Genomic DNA, 23,148 nt, shown 5'->3' with positions numbered 1-23,148 from the left:
TTAGAATTTTTGATGTCCTTTCAAAACAGGTGAGTAACCAGAACTCCTTTGTCAGTAGGTGCATCTGTTTGCAGAAAACATACCAGGGTTCATTAAAAAGCCTGTTCCATTAATTGAGCTCCCACCCACAGAGCAGTCACACGCAGATGAATAAGAACATAAAAAACAGTTGTCCCTTTTTTGAAACCCATCCCCCAAACCCCAATACATGTTTGCTTTTTATTCTTCTTTCTCAGGCTTGCTATAAGAATTTAGCCCTTCATAGTCTCAAAGTCCCTAGCCCTCCCCAGTTTAATTAACCTCTGTTTCTTCTTAACACATGAGGAGACTAGCCAGCCTTGTATAGCCCTGAAATAAACGTGCTGGTGAAATGCCAGAAATGGATCTTGTGATCCTTGCTTCTGCGCTGGTATTCGCTAGGCAGGGAATTGTTTCTGTTTTATAAGGCAGTAGGTTTTTTCTACCCCCTTCTGGTGACTTCTCTTGAAGGACTAAACCAGGAGTGTTTAGGATATTATCCACGAAAAAGAAAAGACTTCAGGAGAGCCAAAATCATTGAAGAATTAGCCTTCTGAGAACTCAAGACCTAGCCACTCTTTAAAAACAAAGCTCTCCTTAATGCCAATGCAGAAAGGATTACCTTCTCAGAAGCTTCTCAGCCAAAACCAGCTTTGAAAATAGAGTAGCTTAAGAGCGAGCATCACTGCCTCACTTGTCTCTGAGCCCTGTTCCAGAACCAGCCCGGCTCAGGTAATGGCTTTCCATTGTTTGTAAAAGAAAAGGCAGGAAAAGTACACAGCCTTGTCCAAGTTTCTCTTCTGTAAACTGAAAATAGAAATTTCCCTTGTGAACCCAGTTTAAACATGGGGATGTCTCAATATAAAATGAGTTGGAAAATATTTTTAAGGTGAAAGATCACAATAATGTTTGGCCTGCATTTTCCATAACTGATATTTTCAGTCACAGTTTAATATACTTTTTGACCTCTAAGTGACTTCCTCCACAAAGTTACATTTTTTGTGCCACATGTCATTTTGTTCAGTAGAAAAAGCTGTTGTCCTATCTCATACCACCTACTTTTTTGATACATTTCTGAATGGTGAATAAATAATAGGAAATCTTGAGATGTGCTGATCCTGGAATTAAACTAAAGACCTCATTTGGGCTTCAGGACCCAGTGGTTAAGGACACCATCCCCGCCATTCTTGCCAGTTTCACATCCATCAAGTGGCTCCCTCAGCTGTGGTAGCTCTTTAGAGACACAGAGAGGGAGTAGAATGAAACTATCTTATTTTTTCCAGGATTAGAACCCTCGGAGAAATATAACTCGGGTCTTATTAGATTTTTGGACACTTTCCAACTGAATATTTTGGGATAAAGAATGACATAAATCTTTTTCTGGTGTCACTCCCCAGGCTCTTGGTTCTGCATCTTACCCCACAAAACCCAGGCCACCTTTGTGCGTATATATGTGTGCGCATGTGCAGGCAGGCCCGACTCCAGAAGGAGGGGTGCAAGGCTGCTTATCCAGACGTTTTGGGGGTCCAGGGCATCAGATTTATTTGAGGCAGTCATTCTTCCCATTCTCCTTAGGAATGCCAAATCCATTCACTTACTTGCCCTTCATACGCCTTCCCCTCCCCAATCCCACCACCGGGAGGGTGGTAATTGCAACAAACTGAGGGGCTTCATTTCCTGCTCAGCCCTCTTGCTGCCTCTGTCCCCCACCCCAGCCCCGTGCCGCCCTGTGTCAGGTTACCACACACCTGTTCTAGTTCTCACCCTTTCTTTACTTTCAGTGTTTGCTGGAATCATCCCCTTCTGGGATGCCCCTTACCTTTTCCTAAGCACTTCTGTGACTCGAATAGGATTATTCAGTAGCTCTTCTAAAGAAGTACCTGACACACTTGATTAAAAGCCCAAAGAGGTTTCCGTGAATTTCTTTTCCTCCTGCTTGAGCAGCGTCTGCCAGTTTCCCTGATTTTGCTGCTAATTATCTTCGTATTAGCCAGAATTCATTTAACATGTTATGGCTCCAATAAGACCGAGCGCTGGCTGAGGAAATAGTGGATATTGGATTCCCTTGAATAGTGTATATATCCTCAATCTACATTCTTATTTAGAAGTGGGTTTTTGTTTTTGTTTTTAGAACAACAGAAGTGTAAATCAGAGGTGCTGAATTCGCTTCTGCCGTGGCTCCATACCGAAAGTAGGGCCCGCTGCATTCTCTCTTACACTGTAGCTCTTCCCTCTCTACAATTACATGTGGTCAAGACCTTGACCCTCAGGGGTGAGACAGCAAATTCATATTCTAGCTCTGCCACCTGGTAACTCAGTGCCTTTGGGCAAGTTTATTTAACTTCCTTAAGCCTTAGTTTCCTCATCTGTACAATGAGAATGATACCTCTCTGATGGGATTGAGATTAATCATGATAGCATACCAAAAGGGTTTAACAGAGTAACTGGAACATAATCACTCAATAAATGATAATGGTTGTTATTATTACGATTATCATTGAAAAAATTATAATTGTTTTTGCACTTCACAAAAGTATTGGTAGATTCAAATCTTAATACTCATGTGTATAAATAGAGAAAGAAACTGAATGTAAAAATCTCCATTACTCAGAGTTTAAAGAGAATACAAAATCATTGGCTGTTTTCAGCATTTCCAGCATCAGTTTGCTTCAGTACAAATTTATTAATCCTGCTAATCTCAAGGATTGCAGAGAGGTAACACAAACATAAATTTGCACACGCATGAACGCATACACAGCCTATATATATGTATATATATAAGGCGTTTATTACATTTTAGAATATAGTATAATGAATTATGTGGTAGGTGGAGGAAAATGAATCCCTTAGACTGACTCATTTTGAGAGAGATTTTCTCCAAAGCCCAAAATCTAACTGTTACAGTTTGGCGAGTACCTGCCATTGTGGAGTAAGTGGTTTAGCCAGTGATTTGGATTGGGCCCTCGATTTTTTTTTTTTTTTATGAGACCATTATTGAACCTTTGAAAATATGGTTGAATTCCCGGTTATTATCTTATAGAGCCGTTTATCAGAGATTGAAGGTGCAAAAGAGTTTTGACCAACAAAATATAAAATCTAGTTTGTGGTGATACATGAGAATTCTGTTAATTTACAAGATAAAGTTAAATCACTGAGGCCCACTGGTTTCATAAACTTTGAAGCCTGGCTCTAGACATTCTAATTCCTAGACCAGATTTTTTGTTTTTAATATAAAAAAAGAACAGCAACAACAACAACTAAAAAAAATATATATAAAAAATATATGGAAGAAGTCCTCTGCACGAATATATACATTTTGCCCAAGTTTCTACAGATGGAGTTGGTTGTGCCTGGTAACTGGGTACAGTTAAATGTTAAAGTTCCAGTAATATACCAAAAATATGAAGTACAAGAATAAAAATTCCATTTTCTTTTTGTTCCAGGTTCTCTGGGAGATGCTAACAAGGGAGGCCCCCTTTAAAGGTCTGGAAGGATTACAAGTAGCTTGGCTTGTAGTGGAAAAAAACGAGGTAAGACTGCGATCCTCCATTCAGGTACATAGATCAGAAAACAGTATTGGGGTTTTGCAAAAGACTTTTTCATCTTCTTCAAATTGAAAGTAAGTTCACGCTTATGGAAAGATTAGCAGTAGGAGCTAACACAAAGGGTCAAAGTGATGTTATTCCTCATGAATGGACCCTTTACATCTAATTGTTGCAGCTTCACGTCGTGATGCTGTAGATCAAAAATTGTACAAGTACTGTACTAGTTTCTCAGTCTCAATTGTAAAACCTAGGGGTTTGTTCTTAGTGATGAAAGAAGCCATTGCGTCCAAGGTAGGGGAACAGTTTTAACTCCATCTCCTGCGTTTAGGACATCTTTTTTACTGTCCGGGAGTTGGTATATCTGTAAGAGACCTTCAGCTACTTCAACTTACCTCTCCCAGCAGGAGTCACTATAGTACAAGAAACTGTCGCTTAGATGAGAATTTCAAAAATAAAAGAAGAAAAAATAGTTTCAAAAAAGGGAAAAATTACAGTTTTGCCACCTACGTTGAACACTACATTGAAGATGAGCTCCTCACTGGAATTGGCGAGGCAGTGGCATAACTGTTCCCTTCTTCATGCAGAGCCTTTCCATTTCAAAAGAACTTCAGTGGCGTAAACACCGTTTGTGCTGTGTCCCCAGCCTCGCTTTTCTTCTTCCCACAAATTGAGGCTTTCCGTTAGTTGGACCCATGAGCCAACATCAGAGAACACGGTACATTCATATCAAAGACAGCAAATACATTTTGAAAGGTTTAAAATTGTGACTGAAACGCACAGCCATGGAAATTCTCAGCATAAGGATGAAGCATCCATTATCAAGGTATTATGAGAAGTTAGATCAAGTAATGGAAGCATGCAGTTGTCTTTGCAAGGCTGCAAAACAACTTTATTTCACAAAACTTCTTCATTTCCACATCTTATCTGTGCCCTTCACAAAAGGGAAGGGTGCAGGCTTAGGGTAAAATAATTTGCAAAACGGTGAATATGTAGCAATATTCCCTTTTTAACGCTTTAAAAGAATTAGATTGATCCGCTCCCCACGTGAGTGCAGGAGCAAACTAGATCAATCAAAAAGCTGCTATTGACTGAGAGAAACCAAGTTTCCATATTTTAGATCACATAATTCATGGTTACCTTATTAATTTGTCCTCCTGAGCCATTGAGAATGGATGAAATGTTCATGATAGCTGAACTTGATGGGAGAGAGCTGCCAATTTAAGAAAAATAAAAAGATGTTATATTCAAGAATGTGTCTTACTCATTGTTTCACAGAGGCTGTTCTGTTTTAATTAAATGGGATGGTTATTCCTGGTGTGCTATTAAATCAGACCTCACACACAGGGTAACTGATTATCTCATGGTATGAGAACCCACTTGATTCTGTTCAGTTTCTTTTGCCAGTGAGATGATTAGACGTGTAGTTCTGGGTTGAGAAATAGAGTGAAGAAGATTATTGACCTTCTGTTGACTTTGGAGCAGAACACTCAATGTCATTTTTTTCCCTCTGTATCGTTTCAAGATAAACTAGGAGGAAATTTTTTTTTAAAGCTGACTGGACCCTCCAAATATGTATAAGACAGACTAATTAATATTTTAAAATATTTCATTTAAAGGAGGGCAGAAAAGGTGTGAATCTAAAGCACTTTAAAAACAAAGAGAAAAATGAATTTAGAAGCTGCCTTTGAGTAGCTGACTTGAGGGTTGAGAGTCCCCCATAAATAACCTTCAGAATCTCCTCAGCAGGCTACATGAGGAGGCCATCTCCCCCTTTCTCCCCAGGAATCCCCTAAAGTAGAGTGTCCATGGTGTGATCTCATGATCACCTAATAACAGATGGAGACTCTTCAAATGCCTCGCATACTATATTTATTAAATGAAATAGTCATTTGAAAGAAACCCACACGGTGAAGTAATTTTTCTCAACTTTCTAATGAACCTAATGAAAATTGGGTATTACAAGGATATTTGTTTGTCTGTTCTCATTCTGCATATTTATTTCATTTATCAGAATATGGAAATTAAGTTCAAATGTAGTTTCCATTGTCATCATTCAAGAAAATGTCTTCATTCTACCTCATAAATGGAGGCACTTATTACCAAAACAAATTCTGTTGAGATAGCATTAAAATAATTCCCAAGAATTTATTTTATTTTACAATAAAATTGAGACTTTGACTTAAATACAATTTGTAAAAATCCCTTCAAATTCCAGTTATTTTATTTTAGTTATTTTTACTCTGGAATACCTTGCGCTGTTGAATTGAAAAGAGAAAGCTATAGTTCTTTTTAAGAGGCCTCATTGAAATAAAGGATGACATGTTTAAACTTTCAGAGAGACATTTTAAATGTGAGCTAGTCACACTAGAATGCTAGTCATCCTAGACTCATAGGAAGCTGCAAAAATATTACAAAGAATTCTGTGTACCCTTCACCCTGCTTCCCCCACTGGTGAGACATAGGTATAGTATAGTATGAAAACCAGAAAATTGACACTGATACATTACTGTTAACCAGACTCTAGACCTTATTTGGTTTCACCATTTAGGATTACTTTTTGCATCTATAGGAAGATCGATACTTTCTAAAAATTATATCTGAAGACCTTTAATTCCAAACCCTTAATAATGAAATAAAGTCTTCAAACGATCATTTTTCCTATTATTAAATCCTATTGAAACTAGAATCCATAAAGCACTGTTAAACTTTACAAAGCAAACAGTGAACTCATAGAAAGCATGAAATTAAGAGGGTATTACTAATAAATTTTAAAAACCTTACAGATGTGTCTATCTGCCTTTGTAATTTCCATAAAACTCAATTAGTAGTCATTCAGAGTGTTCTGGCATTATAATTCCTATCTTTATAAATGCTTAAATATGTTTTATTCTAAGTAGCAAAATTACTATTCTTTGTTAACATAGAAATCCTCAAAAACTTAATCCATTGTTCTTGACTACACTTTAAAAAAAGATAATGAACTTGACTTAAAAAATAATTATTGCATCTTATGTTGAAAATGGTGCAAAAAAGAATATGATCTTTTTAAAAAATATCATGCCTAATTTAGTGATTAGGAAATATTTTAATTTTAAATTTGAAAGTGTTTTATTTTAAAATATTTAAGTTTTAAGTAGTGTTGCAAACCTGGTGCTAATATCTGGTTATTTCAGGATGTTTTAATGAATTAGGAATGCCCACAGTTATGTAATCAGGACTTAAATATTTTAGATTCTCTTTTAAAGTACTTTTTAGTGTACCAAAATAATCCGTTACATGAAGTGTCTGAGTCTAGATTTAACTGATCTTTGACCATCTCAGATAATTTAAAATAATTATGTCTCCTTTTATAATGTCTTACATGTGGTATCTAAAAAGTTTGTCAGTAAGAAAAGATCAACATCCATATTCAGCCAGTTCACATTTCAGTTCTTGGGAAAATGTTGTGCTAAAGTTATGTTGAAAATGTTACCTTTTATGAAAACTTACTTTTCATTACACATGGAGTACACTCAGTCACATAATTGCAGTCACTGTTTTTATTAGTTGCCATCCCCAACCATCTTACTTTTTTTTTAAGTAAACACATGATTTTCCTTTTGACCTTCATCAAAAGGTTTCCAGTTTGCATTACAGTAAAATAATAGTACCATTTTCTACATCTTGCTCTATTCTATGAAATCACAAGACCAGAAGTTGAAAAATGCTTAGTGTAGCCTCTAAGTTGGAGAGTTGTTTTTTTGTTTTTTTACTTTACTTTAAAGTTTTATTTATTTTGGTTTATTTTTATTTTTATTCCAAATATAGATTGTCTGTTTTCTTGCCAAGGCAACTGTTTTTCTAGTTTTGTACGTAGCCTCCCCCACAGCCAACTAAATTGTTTTGTTTTTTATTTGCAAAACTTCTTGGCAAAAAATACTGTAAAATAAATCTTCTTAGTAAAGAGGTTCTCAGCTCTATCACATCCAATGCTCTCTTTATAACAACCATGTTAATGCTTCGTCTTCTTCCCTGAAATGAAATTCGGAGGTAGTACAACATTGTATTTTAAGTCAACGTGATGCTCTAAATGTAATATAAGGAAGAAGTAAGTATGTATTGCAACGTGTAAATGCTCAGGCATACCAACAGTAGAGGTGATGATGGAGGTTTTAGATGCTTCCACCTATGGATAAATAGAATTCAACAGCTACAAATGCAGAGTAGAAATGAGTTGTATTAATGATTCCAGTACCATGAGCAACACTGTTGTAGGCAACATTTTCCCAAAATCTTGGTAAGGTTATGAATAATGCAAAAATCAATCTGCCCTTGATTTATTTTATTTAGTAGTTGCATTCATAGAATGTTCAGTGTATTTTTAAAATATCTTTAAAAATACTCTATTTATAAATCAGATTCTAAGGCTCAGAAAATTATAAGCGTCATTGTTTTCTTGTTTTACTCACATGAATGCACCTGGGGCATTTGAAGTTTGGTGGAATGCAGGGCTTTACTATATATCGAAAGATGGCCAGCATTCTTGACCTGCTCCAGGTGCAACCTTCCAGACTTTAAAACAAAAATGTCTCTGTAGGGCTTCCCTGGTGGCGCAGTGGTTGAGAGTCCGCCTGCCAATGCAGGGGACACGGGTTCGTGCCCCGGTCCGGGAAGATCCCACATGCCGCGGAGCGGCTGGGCCCGTGAGCCATGGCCGCTGAGCCTGCGCGTCCGGAGCCTGTGCTCTGCAACGGGGCAAAAAGACAAACAAACAAACAAACAAAAATGTCTCTGTAGATCTGTAAACTGCCCCTGGGGGCATTACATGTCCTGTGAGAACCACTGCTGTACAATGTTAGAACAAGACTAACCCTCACATAATCTTTGTTCTATCAAGTCCTTATAATTTATGCATTTGACCAAAACTAAGCCATAATGAGTCATCCATTCAGAATGTCTCATTTGCTGCTGAGAGAATGCACACTTCTTTAAAATTATCTCTGTGCTCAAGATGTTTTCAGAAGTTGTACACTATTGCCAAAGCTGAACTGTTTTCCTAGTTACCTGGCCTGTTTGCATATCTCATAGTTGTCTATAAAAATACAGTGATAGATGTGTGGTTTAGATTTAGTATTTAAGTTCCAACTTGCCCCTCTCGTACTGGTTTCTTTTAGACTTGATTCTATATTTTGTTGCACTTGTTGTGCTGAGCCCTATTTCTTCATCCACTGTGATTCCTCTTTGGAGGAAAACGGTAAAGTGTCTTTAGAGATTAGATGCTATGAACCTAAATGTAAATTCTCACCAGTCACATATTAATCAACGCAAGTTTTAAATTTTATGTCTTGTTTATGCTACTAAATTAACTCTTTTATACCTTTCAATTAGAATTTCCTTCCTTTAGAGAGAAAATCCTTGTGTTTTGTTTTGATTTATTTTTTCTTTCCCTGTTACAGAGATTAACCATTCCAAGCAGTTGCCCCAAGAGTTTTGCTGAACTGTTACATCAGTGTTGGGAAGCTGATGCCAAGGTATACACACACACACACACACACACACATATATATATATTTTTTGTTGTTGTTGTTCTGAAATTTCACTTGTTTGTTTGGCTTTGACTTTTTAAAACTTGGGGTAATAAAATTCATTACAAAGCAAAACTGGGTTGCTGTTCTTCCGAGCCCCAGATTGACTGTGAAGGCTTTCTGTTGACATCTACTTGTCTTGATCCCTAGAAATCATTACTGGGTCTTTCTTACAGCACTCTGGCATTCTTGAGTCAATAAAAAAGAATTCTGTTACCTTGTTTTTAATCTTTAATAGTAACTGTTGCACCTCCATGTTATACAGATGCTAGCACAAGGTGCTTATTGTAAGCCAGGAACTGTTCCAAGCATTTTATGTATGTTAACTCATTTATTCCTCAGAATATCTCTGTGAACTAGGTAGTGTTATTATCTTCATTTTACACATGAACACAGAGGTTAATTAGTGAGCTCAAGACCACACAGCTGGTAAGTGGTGGAGCTGGAGGATGAAGCCAAACCAGCTGACATAAGTCCCTGTGCTTAACCACTACACCATATTGCCTTTCTAGCCAAACACCAGGCAAAGGTAGCACTTCTAGAGAATCTTGATACACACTCCCTGTGGACTTTCAGTGATGTTTTTTAAGCTATCACAATAGAGTTGGAGAAATTCCAAAAATTAAGGCTTTCATGTGGTTATCCCATTCGAGCATGAATGGCTCATTTCCTTTCCCCACAAAGGTCTGTTTAAAAGACTCTTACAGGGCTTCCCTGGTGGCGCAGTGGTTGAGAGTCCACCTGCCGATGCAGGGGACATGGGTTCGTGCCCCGGTCTGGGAAGATCCCACATGCTGCGGAGCGGCTAGGCCCATGAGCCGTGGCCGCTGAGCCTGCGCGTCTGGAGCCTGTGCTCCGCAACAGGAGAGGCCACAACAGTGAGAGGCCCGCGTACCGCAAAAAAAAAAAAGACTCTTACATACATACAGAAATGTTTATAGGTAAAATGATAGACGAGTCTCGGATTTGCTTCAAAATAAAGTGAAGGGAAATGGATGATGGTATAGATTAAATACCGTCATCCATGATAATTTTTGAAGTGACAGGTATATAGAGGGTCATTATATTGTTCTCTGTACTTTCGCGTATGTTTGGAATTTTCCATAATAAAAAGATAAAAATTAAAAAGATCCTCACAGATTAAATATTGGAATAAGAGAGATACACTCAAGGGACTTCCCTGGTAGTCCATTGGGTAAGACACTGCGTGCCCAATACAGGGTGCCGGGGTTCGATCCCTGGTCGGGGATGTGTGCTGCAACTAAGAGTCCGCATGCCGCAACTAAAAGATCCCGCATGCCGCAACTAAGGATCCTACGTGCTGCAACGAAGATCCCTCGTGCCGCAACCAAGACCCGGTGTAGCCAAAAATAAATAAATAAATATTTTAAAAATAATAATAATAGGGGGCTTCCCTGGTGGTGCAGTGGTTAAGAATCCGCCTGCAAATGCAGGGGACACGGGTTCAAGCCCTGGTCCAGGAAGATCCCACATGCTGCGGAGCAACTAAGACCTTGCGCCACAACTACTGAGGCTGCACTCTACAGCCTGCGAGCCACAACTACTGAGCCCACGTGCCACAACTACTGAAACCCGTGTGCCTAGAGCCCATGCTCTGCAATGAGAGAAGCCACATGAGAATCCCATGCACCGCAACGAAGAGTAGTCTCCGCTCACTGCATCTAGAGAAAGCCCGCGTGCAGCAACAAAGACCCAACGCAGCCAAAAAATAATTAACTAATTAAAATGATAATAATAAAAGAGATACTCTCAAGAAAGGAACTAAAATTTTATAGTTCAAATTTGTCCGGTTTTTCATGGAAATAGGTGTATTACAAACCGACCTTTTAAATAGAGATCTAAAAAGAAAGATTTAAGAATGGAATTTCTCCCTTAATTTAAATGCAGTTCCTGTATGACCCCCAAGAAGAATGAATGATGATAACATATACAGCAGTTCCTCGGTATGGGGTGGGGGGTGGGGGGGATAGTTGGTTCCAGAACCCCAGCGGAATCCACGGATGCTCAAGTCCCGTATATCAAACGGCGTAGTTGAGTCAGGAACCCCCCGTCCATCCTCGGGTTCAATAGCCTGTTCGAACTTGGGTTGATTGAATTCACCAATATGGAAACGTGCGTTTTGTCTAGTGGGAGTAACTCGTAACACTTGGTGAGTATGGGGATTGTGTTAGTATCAGGCAGAATTCATGCTGAATCATGAGTAGTGGTTTTCAGCACACTGTTCCACACCACAAGCGAGAACAGCTGAACACCAAGCACAGTAGTGCAGCCAGTAGCACAGCAAGGGACACGGACCGGAGAGGTCCCTCTGCCCCACGTGCTCCCTGTTGGCTGGGATGAGCGGTGCTTTGTCTTGGAAGAGTTTGTTGCTGGTTCTCCCCAGCCTTGTGCGTTTGGCCTGGTGAACCAGCAGCCTCCATCTGCTTTCACTCCCGTTCATCAGACTACCCTCACCCTTTTTTAAAGAGTCCTACATTTACTTAGTATTGTTTTTTATTAAGGAACTTAACAGTTTTTAAACTGTTAGTATTTTTATGTAGGTTTATTATTGTTTCATTAGTTTTTTTATGACAAAGTTGATAGGTTTTGAATGGTCTGTCCTGCCCCGGTGTAGGCCTTATTTTAGTGTGTGATTTTTTAGAATATGGGGATTTTTAAGCATTAAGAGAAATGCCTGCACTTTGCAACTAATCCAGTGGAAACTGTAAGTGGCTATTTGCAAGCTTTCTGTAGAACATTTATTTTATACTATTAAAATACTACCCTTTTCATACCCTACCACTTATATGTCCGTTGTGGCCCAGTTGGTAATTTTTGTAGTATTTTTCTCTCTGATGCTCAAGTAGAAATTTCACCTGAAGTTATGTGTGCTGAATTAGATGAATGCAACTAGATCTCTGTAATTTTAATTATATTTCAGTATGCAAAGCAGGTTTTGAGTTTCTTAATCAGAAACTCTGTACTATGTTAATTAAAATTCTAAGAATATACATTTATGATGTATTAATTAAATGATAGTGTAAACACCTACACAACAAGGACATTAGGTCCAGAGTTGACACCATGAAGTTGGCATGTCTCTATTGAACATGTAGTAAGCTGACCCTTTCTTAGGGTCAGAGGAATCTTGTGTTCTAGCCCCGAGAAGTATGAAGAATGTTTGAGATCAATTTTTATTTCCTAAATTCATGGCATTTTATTCTGATACAAATAATATATGCCCTCTATATTTGATTTGATTATGCATCCAGCTTACATTTCTAACTCTCTCATTGCTCTGTCCTCTAGACACACCTTACACACCTTCTTTATTCCCTGAACATGTTCTTTTCCTTCTTTTCTTTTCTCCCCTGATTACTTCACCATCAAGCCTTCCCTGGTTATTCTGTTTACCCCTGTCCATACTAACTACTTCTTTTCCAAAACCATAATCTGAGCTACTGCCTCATCTTGTGCTGTTGCATTTTTTAAAATATCTTTTCTTCCTAAATGGATTACAGGCTCCATGAGGGAATAGAGCTAGCTTTTCTTTGTTTCCCTATAGCATCTTCCGTAAATTCAGTGAGTAGATGTACAATTTTTTGTTGACTCAAGTGGCCAGAGCAAGGTCTATTTCCTGAGAAGCACATTTTAGTTCTCTGGCTAGAAGTATATAGCAATTCAACCAGGAGTTGGTGCCAGTCCTATGCCCATAGATAGAGCAATAGTTGGTTAAAATATATTTTATTTCTTTTTTTTTCAGTCCTTAGGCTCTAGAGTATTAACACATAGATTAAAATATTCAGCTCACCTATAGAAATATATTCTTTTGCAATGAGGAGGTAGAAATGTATACAAGAGAAAGCTGCTATTAGGTAAATAAATGTTAGATCATTCCAGTGGCTTCCACCAGGTGTTCAAAAAATTTTTTTTGAAGAAAAGAAGGAAGTAAAGGTGGGTATTGGTTCAAGTTCTAAAATGATATTTCTAAAGGAGAAAAAAATAATAGTTAAAGCCCTGAGTTTGATAAGAAGTAATGTCTTACCATCATGTGATGAAGCATTTTGAAGTGTTTAAGAGCATAGACCCTGGTTCTGTAACTTGCTTCCTGTGTGATACTGGGCAAGTCATACTTTTCTGAGACTGACCTTCCTTATCTATAAAACAAAAATAACAAATAATGTATACAGATGCTTAATAAATTGTTCTGGTTGTGCCTTTTTAAGTAAGCAAAGCCTACATAATACATAAAAGGAACCTAGACCGCTTCGGAGGAAGATCCTAGACCAAATGCCGTATTCTGTAACCAGAATACTCATTAAATATTAACACAAAATTCTACATTGTTGATACCTTCTAAATGTTCACTTTGATAATTTCCATCTGAGAGCATATTCTAACTATAAAATTAAGATTTTTTCAGGGATACTTGCCATCCAATTACAAAAAGTTTTACCTTATCTCAAGAATGATTAAGTGGGGCTTCCCTGGTGGTGCAGTGGTTGAGAGTCCGCCTGCCGATGCAGGGGACACGGGTTTGTGCCCCGGTCCGGGAGGATCCCACATGCCGCGGAGCGGCTAGGCCCGTGAGCCATGGCCGCTGAGCCTGCAACGGGAGAGGCCACAACGGTGAGATGCCCGCGTACCGCAAAAAAAAAAAAAAAAAGAATGATTAAGTGTAGGGAACAATATTATTCTTTGAAAATTTGTCAGCTCCTCCTGCTGCTTTTCCATGAAAAATGAAAATCCTATATTTATTATATAATTAGTTCCTGTACAAACAATTAAAACATTTTTCCTTTTGCAACCTTGACACATGGTGGGAGAAATTAAAATGGGAACAAATTCAAAGAAGACAAACAGAATTTTTTCAAATTTCCTACTTAAGGCGCTTTTCTCTTTGCTTATTACAAGGCTTAGTGTACAATCAGTGACATTTAGCTACTTATGCCCTCTTTTAAAACACACACACCCACACATACACACACACACCCTTGAAAGAGAACAATAATGGGAGAACTCAGAATAAATATCCCAGTTTTATATTCCTGAGAAAAATTGCTTTTCTTAATGTAGGAAGCGCTCAAGTCCTGAGAGCAAGCCACCTCAACATTCTTCCTTCTTGTTTTTGTGCTCCTAAATTAAAATGCATGTTTTTAATTGCTGCAACGGTAATTTGTTCAGAAATGGTATAATTATGAGGTGTGATGAAGAGAGAATGTACATCATCCTTTTATTATCTTTCTCCATTTTTGTTTAAGCCTTTTGTCTCAATCTTGGCTAGAGTCTAAAGAGAGAGACTAGGGTAGTTTTTGCTAGCTAAAGAAATACATCTAACCACTCCTTTTTCAATTTCTAGTAAACAGTACCTGAGAGTTTCCCAGCATCAAAACTAGTTTTAATGTGGAATAAACATTGAGAACAGTGAAGTTATGATGGCTTTAAAATTGGGGAATTTTTCTCTGAGCAACTGGTTTAGGAAATTTTATAAGTTCTGCTAGATTAATAAGTAGATTTCCCCCAACATTTTATTATAAAAATTTTCAAACATATGGAAAAGTTGAAAGAATTTTACAGTAAACACTGGTATACCCATCGCCCAGAATCTACTGTTAACTTTTACTATACTTGCTTTATCACAAAGATTTTTTTAAATAAATTTATTTATTTGTTTATTTTTGGCTGTGTTGGGTCTTCGTTTCTGCACGCGGGTTTTCTCTAGTTGCAGTGAGTGGGAGGCTACTTGCGGTGTGCAGGCTTCTCATCGTGGTGGCTTCTCTTGTCGCAGAGCACGGGCTCTGAGCGTGTGGGCTTCAGTAGTTGTGGCTCATGGGCTGGAGCGCAGGCTCAGTAGTTGTGGCACACGGGCTTAGTTGCTCCGCGACATGTGGGATCTCCCCGGACCAGGGTTCGAACCTGTGTCTCCTGCATTGGCAGGTGGATTCTTAACCACTGCACCACAGGGACGCTTCTATCACATAGCTTTCTTTTTTTGGCTGCACTGGGTCTTCGTTGCTGCACGTGGGCTTTCTCTAGTTGCGGTGAGTGAGGGCTACTCTTCATTGCAATGCACGAGCTTCTCATTGTGGTGGCTTCTCTTGTTGCAGAGCACAGGCTCTAGGCGTGTGGGCTTCAGTAGTTGTGGCACGCAGTCTCAGTAGTTGTGGCTTGTGGGCTCTAGAGCACAGGCTCAGTAGTTGTGGCGCACAGGCTTAGTTGCTCCATGGCATGTGGGATCTTCCCGGACCAGGGCTCGAACCCGTGTCCCCTGCACTGGCAGAAGGATTCTTAACCACTGCGCCACCAGGGAAGTCCTATCACATAGATTTTTAAAAGACTTAACTTTTTCCTTTTAGGAGTCCTTAATCATACCCAAAAGAGAGAATTAGTTAGTACTTTCCTTACCTGGAAAAATACTATAATCATTCCAACCTTAGGCCACACAATAGAAAAATGACATCTGAGTCTATTATGAATAACTGGTTGAAAATAAGAAGTATGGTTCCCTAAACCTCAGCAGTCTGACAGTTGTAAAATAACTAAATCGGGACATTACATCATATTTTATTTTGTTTTATATAGTAATAAGGTGACTTGACCTTATTACTATACCTGTGGATTTTCTCTTAAAGATCTACTTTCTTGCATCCCAACAAGTGATTATTTTTTCTCCTTCAGAAACGGCCGTCTTTCAAGCAAATCATTTCAATCCTGGAGTCCATGTCGCACGACACGAACCTTCCTGACCAGTGTAACTCATTCCTGCACAATAAGGCAGAGTGGAGGTAGGTGCCTCGCATCCGAGTCACATCATCTGACTTTAAGGGATCATGAGTAGCTTCAGCCAGGAACAGAACCTGGAAACTTGATGACAGTCCTGATTCCTTAGAAATTGGGGCTTTTTCGTGTGTTTTTGTGTTAGAAAATTTTGGAGATCGAATAAGCCCTCCCTCTCATATGTAAGCAAAGAGTGTTCCTCTAAGTGCTAAGAGTGTTGCTTTATCATATGTCTAAGTATTTAGAAAGCATATTAAAACAGTATCTTCTGAGATAAAAGACGGTTACCTGACATTCCTCTGTATGCACTCTGTGTTAGGAAACTTTGGCCTCTGTCCAGTGAGAAATAAAAATACTGTCTGCTTGGAAATATGCAGAGCGCTGTATCTGTTGATGGAAGAGTTAAGGAGACTGTAAAAACGCTTAAAAGAAAGCTTTTGATGTTAGAAATCCTATTAAATTTTTTCAGGTGTAAACAAACTTAGTAATGAGAGAATTGTATTGTGTGAGTGGAAGAAGTAAGCCCGAGATGAGACATTGGAGCCGGGTCACATGATGCACGAATATAAATAGCATGTTTGGAAGCTGACATAATTCCTCCCTGACTCAGCAGAGATTTAAGTAACTCATCTCTGCTCCTGTTAGCTATGGCAGTAACGTGACGCCTGGCGCCACCTGCCGATACCAAATGAATACTGCAGGCACTTAAAAAAAAGACAATCGTTTACTCCTGGGATGACACATTTCTTTGGGCTTTCTGTTTGGTGTTTTACAATAACCTTCTTTATTTTTTATTCTTTGGGAATCTCTAGGACCAGTGAGTTAAAATGAATTTTTACTTAGTGATACAAAAGTAATACTGGGGCTTCCCTGGTGGCGCGGTGGTTGGGAGTCCGCCTGCCGATGCAGGGGACGTGGGTTCGTGTCCCGGTCCGGGAGGATCCCACATGCCGCGGCAGCGGCTGGGCCCGTGAGCCATGGCCGCTGAGCCTGCGCGTCCGGAGCCTGTGCTCCACAACGGGAGAGGCCACAGCAGTGAGAGGCCCGCGTATCGCAAAAAAAAAAAAAAAAAAAAAAAAAAAAAAAGTAATACTGTTTGCTGGAGTCTAGGTGTGTATGAGGGACTTTGTTCTGGGCTGAAATAATTAACAAAACAAAACATGTAAGTAATATTTGTTTCCTACAGTTAAGCGATCAGCACAAATCTAATCAGATCACTCCCCTTTTAAATCAGTATAAGGGGCTGCCATTAGTCTAGGACAAAGGCCAAAATACTTAAGATCCATGACACCCTCCGTGCTCTTGCCTCAGCAACCTCATCTTAAGAGCATCATTCTACCCCTTAATTTTTGACGTTGGTCCCTCAACACATGCATATTTCTCCCTCATACCTTGCAAATGCAGTATCTTCTGTATAAAATTCATCCCAGCGACACACCAACCCTGACGCCCAAACCCAACTTAGCTCCTCCTACTACTGCTTCAAATAGTAGCTGAAAAAAACTCCTTTAAGGAGGTGTTTCCTGACCCCAGACCAGCTGAGGTTCCACTTTATGTGCCCTGAGAGCATCTCCTTCATAGCTTCTACTGCAGTTGAAATTGATAAGTAGTTCTGCAATCTGTTGTTTAATAATGTGTGTCTCGCTGGCTAAAATGTAAGAGAGTCGGATCATCTCTTTTGTTCCTTGCTGTAACTGGAGCCTCTAGAACGTATCTTGAATACCGACGGCAGTTGCTCAACAGACATTTGGAGAAGGAAATACCACGGTGGTAATAATATTAAAAGACATCACAATATTACACAAAAGAATAGAAATATGTAAGTTAATTTGTTTGCTTTGACAAATGTGCTTCTTACATTCATTCATTCAGATATTCATTGAACCTCTGCTGGGGAAAGGTGTCCTTTAGTATTGGGCTCTGGTGATGAGCGGAACAGCCCCAGTGCACATGGAGTGTCAGTACTGGATTACTAAACACAAATCTACGAATAACTTTCATTACCATTTTGATAAGTATTATGACAGAACATTACTGGACGTCTGAGTGTATATAACCGTGAAATCTAATCTAGTCTGAGGGTTTAATAAGGGGATTCTCTGAGGAACTGCTGTTTGATCTGTTGGCCAAAGGATTAGTAGGATTTTAATACTACTATTAATACCCATGAGATAGGGAGTCTTTGAAGTATGTCAACAAAATCAGAAAATAGGGGGAAAGTTGGTAAGTTTTCTATATGAAAATGTAAAACCTCCATAAGACCAAAAGCAATACCCACCATCAATAAATTTCTAAGACAGATGCCATAGTGTTACAGCTTTTTTCCTATATAATAGATCATCTGTTCTAAAAGTTTCTAGTCTCAGGACTCCATTACACTCTGCAAAATTATTGAGGACTCCAAAGGGCTTTTGTTTAAATGAGTTACATCTGTCAGTATTTACCACATTCAAAATTAGAACTGAGAAAAAAATTTAAATATGTAGTTATTGATTCATTTAAAAGACAGTAATAAATCCTGCTTCCGCATTCAGCCTATGGTACTGTCCCATGTCGTGGAACCTGTGGAAAAGTCTGTACACTTATGAGAGAATGAGAGTAGAAAAGGTAAATCATGTCTTGATGTTATACTGAAAACCAATTTAACCTTTGAAAAGCTCTCCTGAGTCCCCAGATCACACTCTAAAACCACCACTTCTGTCTTTAAAATAACATTTTAATTAAAATATCATATTAAAGGGCCTGAAATGGCATTACCCAAAAAAAGAAGTCAAATGACCAATAAACATGTGAAAAGTATTCAACCTCATTTAGCAATCAAATCAAAGGGAACATAATTTATTCATCAGATTGGCAAAAATTTGTATCATGAAAATATCCAGTGTTACAAACTTCCTCATCCTTCGCTGGTGGGAAAATACTACCTTTTGGAGGACAGTTTGGCTATACAGATCAGACACCTCTCCCACTGCCATTTCATTCCTAAGAAAATAAACGGGAAGGTTGTGCAAGAATGTATGGACATTTGTTTATCACATCCTTTAGAATGATAAAACTGGAGATGAGCTTAAAGTGAAATAAAAGATTGATTTGGTTTTTTTTTTTTTTTTTTTTTTTTTTTTTGGGGTACGCGGGCCTCTCACTGTTGTGGCCTCTCCCGTTGCGGAGCAACAGGCTCCGGACGCGCAGGCTCAGTGGCCATGGCTCACGGACCCAGCCGCTCCGCGGCATGTGGGATCCTCCCACACCGGGGCACGAACCCGTGTCCCCTGCATCGGCAGGCGGACTCTCAACCACTGCGCCACCAGGGAAGCCCTGATTTGGTTTTTTTGTGGTTTTTTTGACTTAGAAAATTATGATATCCCCACACACAAAATAGTATGGAGCCTTTCATGATATTACGGATCTGATAAACGATTCAAAAATGGATGCTACGGTCCAGTACGTTCAGAATGATTCCATTTATTCTAAAATAAACACATATTTATGTGTACATGTATGTGCACGCAGAGAAAAGTATAAAAAGGTCAGTGTTACATATCATTGGGTAATGAGATTATGGGAAAGTGTTTTCTATGTGTATATCTTTATTTTGTATAATAAACCTGAATTCGTTGAATCACAAATTTATTTTTTTTAATTCTTCAAGCTAAAAAGATGAGAGAAATAAAATTGGTAATACATTAACGTATTTTAGTAAAAGGCAAACAGTTGCCTAGGGGGCTTCCTCATTGGCTGTCTTTCAGGAATTCCTTAATCCTGAGAGCTGGAGAAAGAATACATATCTTTACCTGAAGCACTAAACCACAGTTTGAGCGGCAGCAGAGCTGTTTTAATTGAACTTGGTAATTGGTTAAAAACGTGGGGAATAATAATCATATTAATTAGAGTAACAATAACGAACACAGCTGTCGTTTATCAATTCTTAACCAGATGCTTGTAGTTTATTTGGATTATCTTTTTTAATCCACATAGCAACCCTAGCGTGTACATCACAGGTGCAAGAAGCGAGACCTGGACAGGTTGGACAACCTGCTCAAGATTATACCATGTGAAACAGAACCAGCGCTGGCACCCAGGTGGTCTGATCCCACGGGCCTGCTGTGGCGCACACGCTGTGCAGTGCTGTCCCTGAATTTGTGGCCAGTGTCATGCCCTCCACTGGATTCCCTTTTAGCAAAGAGAAGCATCACAGGGGCATGATGGCTTTTTGTTTTTGTTTTTGTTTTTTTTTGCGGTACGCCAGCTTCTCACTGTTGTGGCCTCTCCCGTTGCGGAGCACAGGCTCCGGACGCGCAGGCTCAGCGGCCATGGCTCACGGGCCCAGCCGCTCCGCGGCATGTGGGATCTTCCCGGACCGGGGCGCGAACCCGTGTCCCCTGCATTGGCAGGCGGACTCTCAACCACTGCGCCACCAGGGAAGCCCAAGGGCATGAAGGTTTTAAGTGATGATTAGGGCAAAACAACTATCCCACTCAACGTGCCGAGTGTCCAAAAGAAGGAAATGTTTTGTCAGGTCATCTGGATATTTCAAAGGACAGCACATTCAGACCACTCCTCTCTTTCCCCTGACTTTTATCTGGTGTCTGAAACCATGCGTCTAGGGTCCAAAGTGTGTGTAGGAAGTTAACAAGTATCAGTGAAGTCGGACTCCCGTCCTGCTCTGGTGTTTCTGACAAATGCTTGTTTGCTGGTGGCGCTTCCTCTACACATAAACCAGATGGAACATCTAGTCTTAGAAACTTAAATGATTATTCTGAAAATTCTTTTTAAAACTAGGTTATTAAAAACCACATGAACGGGCTTCCCTGGTGGCGCAGTGGTTGGGAGTCCGCCTGCCGATGCAGGGGACACGGGTTCGTGCCCCAGTCTGGGAGGATCCCACATGCCGCGGAGCGGCTGGGCCCGTGAGCCATGGCCGCTGAGCCTGCGCGTCCGGAGCCTGTCCTCCGCAACGGGAGAGGCCGCAGCGGTGAGAGGCCCGCGTAACGCATTAAAAAAAAAAAAAACCACATGAACTATGTTCTTTCCTTTTACCTAATAGGTGATAGGCAAGAAATCTAGTGTCAGACCTTTCCTTGTTCATCACATCTTCACCTTGTTTCTCCTCCTATTGACTTGTTAGCAATAGTGGCCACGAGCATTAAGAACAGAAAATGTGTCATCCTCTTGGTCGTGTTTTCAATTCTCGTTGCCCTTTGTGATTGTCTGCAGCCCTGTGGTCACCTGCACTGAGTGAGCCTCATGTCGCTGTGATAGTGCATTCAGGGTCTCTGTCTCTTGGTAAGACATTCTGCTGGTTGCATTCTTCCTTGGTGATCAAAATATTCTTACTCTGGCATGCCTTCTTAAACACAAAACACAGAGGGCTTCCCTGGTGGTGCAGTGGTTGAGAGTTCACCTGCCGATGCAGGGAACACGGGTTTGTGCCCCGGTCCAGGAAGATCCCACATGCCGCGGAGCGGCTGAGCCCGTGAGCCATGGCCGTTGAGCCTGCGGGTCCGGAGCCTGTGCTCCACAACGGGAGAGGCCACAGCCGTGAGAGGCCCGCGTACCGCAAAAAAACAAACAACCAAAAAAAAAGAAACACAGAGATTTAAAAAACTAATCTTTGCAATTTGGATTTTAGCACAAATCATTTAATATATAACACTAAATATAATATATATATTATCTATTTCTCATGTAATATACATATAACTGTTTTTATGAATTAATCTTTTATTTCAAAGTAAGTTTCTGTCTAGTAAAAGAAGATAATTATAGTTCATTGCCTGTTTTTGACATAGGGAAAATTTTCATCAACTTAAAACATATTAAACTATATTTTTAGAACAGGAGGGTTATATAAGGGCATCAGCCAATGCATTTGATGCGAAACAGTGCATCAAGAAAAACAGAGGGAACAGCCAGGGGAGCAACTGTCTTTGTGTTGCCATCCAGGTTTGGGTTACAGCTCTTGTGGTGTAGGACCTGGACCACTGCTGTCAATATCCCAGGGCGTCTGGGAAAGTCTCGTTGTGGAGCATATTTACTCAGTTTTTGTTTTTCTGTGACAGCTCTCAGCTTACTTAGCTTTACTTAACTGTTGATGTATTTTCCAGAAGGGCTTAAAATCAGAGTGGGCTCCCAGAGCTGGAACTTGAGATGAATCCTTGGCTTAAATTACAAGTGAAATTGCATGCGTTGGCCATTTACCCTGATCAAAAAGAACACCAGTGAGCTCAGTCTCCCTGGCAAAAGAGTTGGGACTGGGCTTGGTGGAAGCACCACGTGGCAGCAGCCCCTGCCGTATCCCACTGAGTGTGCCCAGGCCCCTGCTGTATCCCACTGAGTGTGCCCAACTCTGCTGCCTCCTTTTCTCACCCTCTCATTTATTGAAGATGGCTCATTCTTTCTTTTTTGTTACAAAAGTTTTAACCTAAGCTTTTCTACACTGTGTTTTTTTCTTTAGTCCTCCATTTGAAAACTGAAAACACTTATTTATAAATGGGCATAATACTTTGTCTGAAATATCAGGGATAAAATTTGGATTTTATGATACAGTCATCATTTTGAAAGATGGCTGATTCACTGCTTTTCCTTAGGGACTCTAGTGTGACTTGACTTACCTGGCTTTATCATTTTCAGATGGCACCAATAAAAGGGACGGGGTTGACAGCAGAGGCTTTTCCACTTACTTTCCTGCCTCCCTTGCTCTGAGGTACTTTGCAGACAGCCAGGGAAGTAAAACGAGGAGCCCAAGTCCAGAAACACCTCAGTAGCTGTACTCGGAGTTGGGTTTTGCCAATTAATACCCAGAACCTTTTTGTTTTCCTTCATCTGCTTCTCATATCTACAAGGGCATTGGGATAAGCTGTCCACTTATTCTGATTTTCCCTGGACATAAAAAAGCAGACTTTGGCTACATACAGTCATCAACTTAGATCTGGGGGCATCTACCTTCTGTAGTCAAAGTCCCAACCAGGATTGCACAGTCGGACGTGTAGGTGTGTCCCAGGGGCACATGGGAGCAGCTGTTGGCTCAGCAGCTAATCTCCAACCGACTTTTCTTTCCAGTCCCTTCCTTATTCTGCGTCCTTCCCTCTGCGCCTTCGCTAACCCTTCCTTCCACCCTTCGCTCTGCTTCCTCTCCTCCTTTCTCTCTTCTTCCCTCCCTCCCTCTCGGTCTCTCCTTCTTTCTCTCAGTCTCTCATTACCGTTGCTTTTCTCACAGGCTCTTCAGAAACTGAAGGGGAAGAACT

General features: G+C 39.9%; 1 protein-coding gene across 6 annotated transcripts in view; it reads left to right on the top strand.

The window, feature by feature from the left end:
* The window catches only part of MAP3K20 (mitogen-activated protein kinase kinase kinase 20), a 173,752-nt gene that overhangs the window by 98,680 nt on the left and 51,924 nt on the right, over positions 1 to 23,148 (top strand). For all 6 annotated transcript variants that reach the window (XM_032636552.1, XM_032636553.1, XM_032636557.1 and 3 more), the window contains exons 8-10: positions 3,462 to 3,548; positions 8,999 to 9,073; positions 15,806 to 15,912. In XM_032636552.1, the coding sequence (XP_032492443.1) occupies positions 3,462 to 3,548; positions 8,999 to 9,073; positions 15,806 to 15,912 (269 nt within the window). The remainder of the gene's footprint in view (positions 1 to 3,461; positions 3,549 to 8,998; positions 9,074 to 15,805; positions 15,913 to 23,148) is intronic.

This window comes from Phocoena sinus, chromosome 7 (assembly GCF_008692025.1).
Source record: "Phocoena sinus isolate mPhoSin1 chromosome 7, mPhoSin1.pri, whole genome shotgun sequence".
NCBI classification, from domain to species: Eukaryota; Metazoa; Chordata; class Mammalia; order Artiodactyla; family Phocoenidae; genus Phocoena; species Phocoena sinus.
The sequence above is the reverse complement of the archived record's forward strand: the minus strand, read 5'-3'. Positions and strand labels throughout refer to the sequence as shown.